The 10,743-nt window shown below is 54.3% G+C and overlaps 1 protein-coding gene across 1 annotated transcript; it reads left to right on the forward strand.

Moving 5' to 3' along the window:
* Positions 1 to 745: 745 nt before the first annotated feature.
* Positions 746 to 10,455, forward strand: LOC139433169 (pneumococcal serine-rich repeat protein-like; the record flags this gene model as incomplete). Its single annotated transcript, XM_071202060.1, has 2 exons — positions 746 to 772; positions 3,287 to 10,455. Coding segments are annotated over exons 1-2 (7,196 nt in total), but the record flags the coding sequence as incomplete, so codon positions are not given.
* Positions 10,456 to 10,743: the final 288 nt, after the last annotated feature.

Raw genomic sequence — 10,743 nt, forward strand, 5'->3', positions numbered from 1 at the left:
TGTGTGTGTGTATGTATGTATGTATGTATGTATGTATGTATATTTCTATGAGCCATGAAACATGTTTAGTATTGCGTTTTGTTTTAATATAAGATATGTGTTTGATCGCTGTTGATTGGTTGGCTTGGGTCACATGGGTATGGGCGGCCCTCATTATAATCCTGTTCACCTGCGTGAGGGGAAGAGGGTGACACGGGACGTTTGTTGACCGCAAGTTGAAATGACTGCTCTGATTAAAATAACGATCCAAGGAGAACAAGTTGTCATCGCGGTTTTCATTAAACCACATTATTTCACCACAGAGTTTTTATCTCAGCAAGTTTCGTGTCGCGCGAGACAGGCCGGCCTCAGCCTCTCAGCGACTTTGTTTGCTTCCTGCTGTCGCTATAACAGTTATGTAAATACGTTGGGGTATAGGTATACACATATTTGATATATTTTGTATATCTTTTATTTAGTTTTATACCTTTCTGTGTGTGCAAACATATTTTGACATTGACAATAAAGTTGACTTTGAAAGATTGTCTTTCTTCCATTCACTCTTTTACACACAAAAGCATCACGTGAATGAATCCTCCAAATCAAAAGACAACATATTTGTATTTCTCAGGGGTTGTAGCCTCTGCAGCCCATTGACATGTACTAAACCCCAGGGAACTCACCACAGGGAAGGGGACATCCACACAAAGCGGAACAGGGCCGCTAAGGAAACGTGTTGCTCTGGTGAAACGTGTCTCAAATCACCATGGTGACGGCTGGGAGCACACTGCGGGTCAGAGTCCTTTTCTCGAGGAACTTCCTCTCTCTTCCTGTTTTCTGTGTTACCGGTAAATCATTGATATGTGGGGGAAACTCCGGTCGGCGCGCCGTACCTCGTGAGAGAAAGACAGCTCCGGAGTTTCACTGAAGTTATTCCAAGAAAACAAGAACTCGGGAAAATATGAAGCAAAACAGAAGAGGTGTTTTTAAAGACAAATGATTTATGACACGTGCCCCTAATGTTATGGGTTTCGCTTTAAAATCTGCTGTAACAGAGTATTCCTACACGCTGGGGCTACTTTTACTCAAGTGCAATATCTGAGTACTTCTACCTTTACTAGACTACATGTATATATGTGTATATGAATCATTAACCAGCAGTGTCCTCTTGGATTTACTAATGCACACTTTATTTCAATTAAATACACTTAAAAGAATACAACATATTATACAGATTATTGAAAATAAGATTAGGAGTTTATAATCAGAACTCTCCGTAAATTAAATTATAGAAACATTCAAATTAGCGATAAAGCTCAAGCTGCTATGTTCAAATATCAGAGGAATTGAAACACGTATATTCTCAATTCATGTTTTGCATAAAAATTCCAACTCGGCGAATAAATTAAACTCATTATGTAAGGAGGAGGGGAACCGAGGAGAGAGGAGGGGAACCGAGGAGAGAGGAGGGGAACCGGGGAGCCGAGGAGAGAGGAGGGGAACCGAGGAGAGAGGAGGGGAAGCAGCAGGAGGTTTGAGAAATGAGATGTCCTTCAAAATGGCGCGCTGAAATTCATTTCCGGGTCACTACCGGAGGAACGAGGAGTCGAGGAGTTGAGGAGTTGAGGAGTCGAGGAGGGGACATTTGAGTATTGAGAAACCTCTAAGGAGGTGTGTGTTGCCCTTCATCTAAAATACCCAGAATGCATTGCCTCTGAGACAAAACCCCATCCATGACTCCGCCAAAAATAAAAGCCCTGTCTCACTAGAGGTTTCTCAATTGTTAAATGTCCCCTCCTCGACTCCTATCCTCGATACTTAGAGGGGAACCGAGGAGAGAGGAGGGGAAGCAGCAGGAGGTAAGAGAAATGAGATGTCCTGCAAAATGGCGCGCTGAAATTCATTTCCGGGTCACTACCGGAGGACCGAGGAGTCGAGGAGTTGAGGAGTCGAGGAGTCGAGGAGTCGAGAGTGGACATTTGAGTATTGAGAAACCTCTAAGGAGGTGTGTGTTGCCCTTCATCTAAAATACCCAGAATGCATTGCCTCTGAGACAAAACCCCATCCATGACTCCGCCAAAAATAAAAGCCCCGTCTCACTAGATGTTTCTCAATTCTTAAATGTCCCCTCCTCGACTCCTATCCTCGATACTTAGAGGGGAGCCGAGGAGAGAGGAGGGGAAGCAGCAGGAGGTTAGAGAAATGAGATGTCCTTCAAAATGGCGCACTGAAATTCATTTCCGGGTTACTACCGGAGGGCCGAGGAGTCGAGGAGTCGAGGAGTCGAGGAGTCGAGGAGGGGAAATTTGAGTATTGAGAAACCTCTACTTACACTGCAGTGTGTTTACACTTTAAGAGGAAACACTCGATGACAAGCACTTCCTGTTTGTTCAGTGACCGCAGGATGTTTAACTGTGCGTGTGTGTGTGTGTTAGTGTGTCTGCGTGTGTGTGTGTGTGTGAGAGCTGATTAGATAAGTATCAGTCACTTCCTGTGTTTCTATCACAAGCGCAGGTAAATCCCGAACTCACCAACACACACACACACACACACACACACACACACACACACACACACACACACACACACACACACACACACACACACACACACACACACACACACACACACACACACACACACACACACACACACACACACACACACACACACACACACACACACACACACACACACACACACACACACACACACACACCCGTACAGTAGTCTGTGCAGAATGTTACTGAGAGTATATTCACATCGTCTGAGAGCCAAAGTAAATATCGGAGGTGGAGGAAGTACAAACATTATGGGTCTGAAAATACTCCAATACAATTACAAGTACGAAAGATACTCAGTATTCAGAATGGGTTTTTACAGTATACTTTAGATATCTATTATATTAACGTGTTTTATCGCTAAATTAAATATCGGAGCATGTTAACGTTTCAGTGTGTGAGTGCAGCTCCGGCTCGGTCAGTCTGCAGCAGCTTCTGAGTAGAACCAGCCCTGAGTCTGGTTTTATGACCGGCTTCCCCCTGTAAGCTTGAATAGCTCACAGGAGGAGCGCTCTAAAAGCAGCTTCGGGACTTTATTGCCTCACGTTAATCTGGGATGATAAGCGGTCGTAACCCTGCTTTACGAGTCAGCTCGTTTCGTGTGCCGATGTCTTGGATTCCCCATAAAGGCTTTCTTCAGGTTCTGCAGACGTTTGCGATCATCTGGAGAAGAGGAGAGAAGACACAGAGCAAACACAGGATACAGGTGAACGTCATTATGTGCAAACACTGAGGGGATATTCCAGTGTCTGCATCGGGTTCACTCTGCATCCGCACGTCTGCATCCGCGCGTCTGCATCCACACGTCTGCATCCGCACGTCTGCATCCGCGCGTCTGCATCCGCGCGTCTGCATCCGCGCGTCTGCATCCGCGCGTCTGCATCCACGCGTCTGCATCCACGCGTCTGCATCCACGCATCTGCATCCACGCGTCTGCATCCACGCATCTGCATCCACACGTCTGCATCCGCACGTCTGCATCGGGTTCACTCTGCATCCACGCGTCTGCATCCACACGTCTGCATCCACGCGTCTGCATCCACGCGTCTGCATCCACACGTCTGCATCGGGTTCACTCTGCATCCACACGTCTGCATCCACACGTCTGCGTCGGGTTCACTCTGCATCCACGCGTCTGCGTCGGGTTCACTCTGCATCCACACTTCTGCATCCACACGTCTGCATCCACACGTCTGCATCCACGCGTCTGCATCCACACGTCTGCGTCGGGTTCACTCTGCATCCACGCGTCTGCGTCCACACGTCTGCATCGGGTTCACTCTGCATCCGCACGTCTGCATCCACGCGTCTGCATCCACACGTCTGCATCCACACGTCTGCATCCTCACGTCTGCATCCACGCGTCTGCATCCACACGTCTGCATCCACACGTCTGCATCCGCACGTCTGCATCGGGTTCACTCTGCATCCACGCGTCTGCATCGGGTTCACTCTGCATCCACACGTCTGCATCCACACGTCTGCATCCTCACGTCTGCATCCACGCGTCTGCATCCACGCGTCTGCATCCACACGTCTGCATCCACACGTCTGCATCCACACGTCTGCATCCACACGTCTGCATCCACACGTCTGCATCCACACGTCTGCATCCTCACGTCTGCATCCACGCGTCTGCATCCACACGTCTGCATCCACACGTCTGCATCCTCACGTCTGCATCCACGCGTCTGCATCCACGCGTCTGCATCCACACGTCTGCATCCTCACGTCTGCATCGGGTTCACTCTGCATCCACGCGTCTGCATCCGCACGTCTGCATCCGCACGTCTGCATCGGGTTCACTCTGCATCCACGCGTCTGCATCCACACGTCTGCATCCGCACGTCTGCATCGGGTTCACTCTGCATCCACGCGTCTGCATCCACGCGTCTGCATCCACACGTCTGCATCGGGTTCACTCTGCATCCACGCGTCTGCATCCACACGTCTGCATCCGCACGTCTGCATCGGGTTCACTCTGCATCCACGCGTCTGCATCCACACGTCTGCATCGGGTTCACTCTGCATCCACACGTCTGCATCCACACGTCTGCATCGGGTTCACTCTGCATCCACACTTCTGCATCCACACGTCTGCATCGGGTTCACTCTGCATCCACGCGTCTGCATCCACGCGTCTGCATCCGCACGTCTGCATCGGGTTCACTCTGCATCCACACGTCTGCATCCACACGTCTGCATCCACACGTCTGCGTCGGGTTCACTCTGCATCCACGCGTCTGCATCCACACGTCTGCATCCACACGTCTGCGTCGGGTTCACTCTGCATCCACGCGTCTGCATCCACACATCTGCATCCACACGTCTGCATCCTCACGTCTGCATCCTCACGTCTGCATCCACACGTCTGCATCCACGCGTCTGCATCCACACGTCTGCATCCACGCGTCTGCATCCACACGTCTGCATCCGCACGTCTGCATCGGGTTCACTCTGCATCCACACGTCTGCATCCACGCGTCTGCATCCACACGTCTGCATCCGCACGTCTGCATCGGGTTCACTCTGCATCCACACGTCTGCATCCACACGTCTGCATCCACACGTCTGCATCCGCACGTCTGCATCGGGTTCACTCTGCATCCACACGTCTGCATCCGCGCGTCTGCATCCACGCGTCTGCATCGGGTTCACTCTGCATCCACACGTCTGCATCCACACGTCTGCATCGGGTTCACTCTGCATCCACACGTCTGCATCCACACGTCTGCATCGGGTTCACTCTGCATCCACACGTCTGCATCCACACGTCTGCATCCGCACGTCTGCATCCACGCGTCTGCGTCGGGTTCACTCCGCATCCTCACGTCTGCATCCACATGTCTGCATCCTCACGTCTGCATCCACATGTCTGCATCCACACGTCTGCATCCACGCGTCTGCATCCACACGTCTGCATCCACGCGTCTGCATCCACACGTCTGCATCGGGTTCACTCTGCATCCACACGTCTGCATCCGCACGTCTGCATCGGGTTCACTCTGCATCCACGCGTCTGCATCCACGCGTCTGCATCCACGCGTCTGCATCGGGTTCACTCTGCATCCACACGTCTGCATCCGCGCGTCTGCATCCACGCGTCTGCATCGGGTTCACTCTGCATCCACGCGTCTGCATCCGCACGTCTGCATCGGGTTCACTCTGCATCCACACGTCTGCATCCACACGTCTGCATCGGGTTCACTCTGCATCCACACGTCTGCATCCACACGTCTGCATCCGCACGTCTGCATCCGCACGTCTGCGTCGGGTTCACTCTGCATCCTCACGTCTGCATCCACATGTCTGCATCCACACGTCTGCATCCGCGCGTCTGCGTCGGGTTCACTCTGCATCCTCACGTCTGCATCCACGCGTCTGCATCCACACGTCTGCATCCACACATCTGCATCGGGTTCACTCTGCATCCACGCGTCTGCATCGGGTTCACTCTGCATCCACACGTCTGCATCCACGCGTCTGCATCCACACGTCTGCATCCACACGTCTGCATCCACACGTCTGCATCCACGCGTCTGCATCCACGCGTCTGCATCCACACGTCTGCATCCACGCGTCTGCATCCACACGTCTGCATCCACGCGTCTGCATCCACACGTCTGCATCCACGCGTCTGCATCCACACGTCTGCATCCGCACGTCTGCATCCGCACGTCTGCATCGGGTTCACTTTCCATCCACACGTCTGCGTCGGGTTCACTCTGCATCCACGCGTCTGCATCCGCGCGTCTGCATCCACGCGTCTGCATCCACACGTCTGCATCCGCACGTCTGCATCCACACGTCTGCATCGGGTTCACTCTGCATCCACACGTCTGCATCCACACGTCTGCATCCGCACGTCTGCATCGGGTTCACTCTGCATCCACGCGTCTGCATCCGCGCGTCTGCATCCGCGCGTCTGCATCCACGCGTCTGCATCCACACGTCTGCATCCACACGTCTGCATCGGGTTCACTCTGCATCCACGCGTCTGCATCCGCGCGTCTGCATCGGGTTCACTCTGCATCCGCACGTCTGCATCCACATGTCTGCATCCACACGTCTGCATCCACGCGTCTGCATCCACACGTCTGCATCCACGCGTCTGCATCCACACGTCTGCATCCGCACGTCTGCATCGGGTTCACTCTGCATCCACACGTCTGCATCCACGCGTCTGCATCCACACGTCTGCATCCGCACGTCTGCATCGGGTTCACTCTGCATCCACACGTCTGCATCCGCACGTCTGCATCGGGTTCACTCTGCATCCACGCGTCTGCATCCACGCGTCTGCATCGGGTTCACTCTGCATCCACACGTCTGCATCCGCGCGTCTGCATCCACGCGTCTGCATCGGGTTCACTCTGCATCCACGCGTCTGCATCCGCACGTCTGCATCGGGTTCACTCTGCATCCACACGTCTGCATCCACACGTCTGCATCGGGTTCACTCTGCATCCACACGTCTGCATCCACACGTCTGCATCGGGTTCACTCTGCATCCACGCGTCTGCATCCGCACGTCTGCATCGGGTTCACTCTGCATCCGCACGTCTGCATCGGGTTCACTCTGCATCCACGCGTCTGCATCCGCACGTCTGCATCCGCACGTCTGCATCGGGTTCACTCTGCATCCACGCGTCTGCATCCGCACGTCTGCATCGGGTTCACTCTGCATCCACGCGTCTGCATCGGGTTCACTCTGCATCCACACGTCTGCATCCGCACGTCTGCATCCGCACGTCTGCGTCGGGTTCACTCTGCATCCTCACGTCTGCATCCACATGTCTGCATCCACACGTCTGCATCCGCGCGTCTGCGTCGGGTTCACTCTGAATCCTCACGTCTGCATCCACACGTCTGCATCCACGCGTCTGCATCCACACGTCTGCATCCGCACGTCTGCATCGGGTTCACTCTGCATCCACGCGTCTGCATCGGGTTCACTCTGCATCCACACGTCTGCATCCACGCGTCTGCATCCACACGTCTGCATCCACACGTCTGCATCCACACGTCTGCATCCACACGTCTGCATCCACGCGTCTGCATCCACGCGTCTGCATCCACACGTCTGCATCCGCACGTCTGCATCCACATGTCTGCATCCACATGTCTGCATCCACACGTCTGCGTCGGGTTCACTCTGCATCCTCACGTCTGCATCCACACGTCTGCATCCACACGTCTGCATCCACACGTCTGCATCCACACGTCTGCATCCGCACGTCTGCATCGGGTTCACTCTGCATCCACGCGTCTGCATCGGGTTCACTCTGCATCCACGCGTCTGCATCCGCACGTCTGCATCGGGTTCACTCTGCATCCACGCGTCTGCATCCACGCGTCTGCATCCACACGTCTGCATCCGCACGTCTGCATCGGGTTCACTCTGCATCCACGCGTCTGCATCGGGTTCACTCTGCATCCACGCGTCTGCATCCACGCGTCTGCATCCACACGTCTGCATCCACACGTCTGCATCCGCACGTCTGCATCGGGTTCACTCTGCATCCACGCGTCTGCATCCGCGCGTCTGCATCCACGCGTCTGCATCCACACGTCTGCATCCGCACGTCTGCATCCACACGTCTGCATCGGGTTCACTCTGCATCCACACGTCTGCATCCACACGTCTGCATCCGCACGTCTGCATCGGGTTCACTCTGCATCCACACGTCTGCATCCACGCGTCTGCATCCACGCGTCTGCATCCACACGTCTGCGTCGGGTTCACTCTGCATCCACGCGTCTGCATCCACACGTCTGCATCCACACGTCTGCATCCGCACGTCTGCATCGGGTTCACTCTGCATCCACGCGTCTGCATCCGCGCGTCTGCATCCACGCGTCTGCATCCACACGTCTGCATCCGCACGTCTGCATCGGGTTCACTCTGCATCCACACGTCTGCATCCACACGTCTGCATCGGGTTCACTCTGCATCCGCACGTCTGCATCCACATGTCTGCATCCACACGTCTGCATCCACGCGTCTGCATCCACACGTCTGCATCCACGCGTCTGCATCCACACGTCTGCATCCGCACGTCTGCATCGGGTTCACTCTGCATCCACACGTCTGCATCCACGCGTCTGCATCCACACGTCTGCATCCGCACGTCTGCATCGGGTTCACTCTGCATCCACACGTCTGCATCCGCACGTCTGCATCGGGTTCACTCTGCATCCACGCGTCTGCATCCACGCGTCTGCATCGGGTTCACTCTGCATCCACACGTCTGCATCCGCGCGTCTGCATCCACGCGTCTGCATCGGGTTCACTCTGCATCCACGCGTCTGCATCCGCACGTCTGCATCGGGTTCACTCTGCATCCACACGTCTGCATCCACACGTCTGCATCGGGTTCACTCTGCATCCACGCGTCTGCATCCGCACGTCTGCATCGGGTTCACTCTGCATCCGCACGTCTGCATCGGGTTCACTCTGCATCCACACGTCTGCATCCGCACGTCTGCATCCGCACGTCTGCGTCGGGTTCACTCTGCATCCTCACGTCTGCATCCACATGTCTGCATCCACACGTCTGCATCCGCGCGTCTGCGTCGGGTTCACTCTGCATCCTCACGTCTGCATCCACACGTCTGCATCCACGCGTCTGCATCCACACGTCTGCATCCACGCGTCTGCATCCACACGTCTGCATCCGCACGTCTGCATCCACACGTCTGCATCCACACGTCTGCATCCACGCGTCTGCATCCACACGTCTGCATCCACGCGTCTGCATCCACACGTCTGCATCCGCACGTCTGCATCGGGTTCACTCTGCATCCACGCGTCTGCATCGGGTTCACTCTGCATCCACACGTCTGCATCCACGCGTCTGCATCCACACGTCTGCATCCACACGTCTGCATCCACACGTCTGCATCCACACGTCTGCATCCACGCGTCTGCATCCACGCGTCTGCATCCACACGTCTGCATCCGCACGTCTGCATCCGCACGTCTGAATCGGGTTCACTCTGCATCCACGCGTCTGCATCCGCACGTCTGCATCGGGTTCACTCTGCATCCACACGTCTGCATCCGCACGTCTGCATCCGCACGTCTGCGTCGGGTTCACTCTGCATCCTCACGTCTGCATCCACATGTCTGCATCCACACGTCTGCATCCGCGCGTCTGCGTCGGGTTCACTCTGCATCCTCACGTCTGCATCCACACGTCTGCATCCACGCGTCTGCATCCACACGTCTGCATCCGCACGTCTGCATCGGGTTCACTCTGCATCCACGCGTCTGCATCGGGTTCACTCTGCATCCACACGTCTGCATCCACGCGTCTGCATCCACACGTCTGCATCCACACGTCTGCATCCACGCGTCTGCATCCACGCGTCTGCATCCACGCGTCTGCATCCACGCGTCTGCATCCACACGTCTGCATCCGCACGTCTGCATCCACATGTCTGCATCCACATGTCTGCATCCACACGTCTGCGTCGGGTTCACTCTGCATCCTCACGTCTGCATCCACATGTCTGCATCCACACGTCTGCATCCGCGCGTCTGCGTCGGGTTCACTCTGCATCCTCACGTCTGCATCCACACGTCTGCATCCACGCGTCTGCATCCACACGTCTGCATCCACGCGTCTGCATCCACACGTCTGCATCCACGCGTCTGCATCCACACGTCTGCATCCACACGTCTGCATCCGCACGTCTGCATCGGGTTCACTCTGCATCCACGCGTCTGCATCGGGTTCACTCTGCATCCACGCGTCTGCATCCGCGCGTCTGCATCCACGCGTCTGCATCCACGCGTCTGCATCGGGTTCACTCTGCATCCACGCGTCTGCATCCGCGCGTCTGCATCCACGCGTCTGCATCCGCACGTCTGCATCGGGTTCACTCTGCATCCACACGTCTGCAGGAGACGGTTAGAAATGGATGCAGTTCTTACTGGACATCCTTATGTTTACATATTTAGTTCTTCTAATAATTCATGTATTTTCGTACTTTAACTGCTTTATAGATTTTATTTTATATATATTATTTATTATCGGAATAAATAACGTTTTCTCATTCTTATTTACATTTCTGTTTAAAAGTAAGAACACAATAATTTAACAATATTGAACATGTTTAGTCCAATATGTATAGCATGTATTGGTATAAATAAGATATTATATATTTATATATATATATGTGTATATATATATATGAG

The sequence above is a fragment of the Pseudochaenichthys georgianus genome, unplaced genomic scaffold, assembly GCF_902827115.2.
Source record: "Pseudochaenichthys georgianus unplaced genomic scaffold, fPseGeo1.2 scaffold_1080_arrow_ctg1, whole genome shotgun sequence".
Lineage (NCBI taxonomy): Eukaryota > Metazoa > Chordata > Actinopteri > Perciformes > Channichthyidae > Pseudochaenichthys > Pseudochaenichthys georgianus.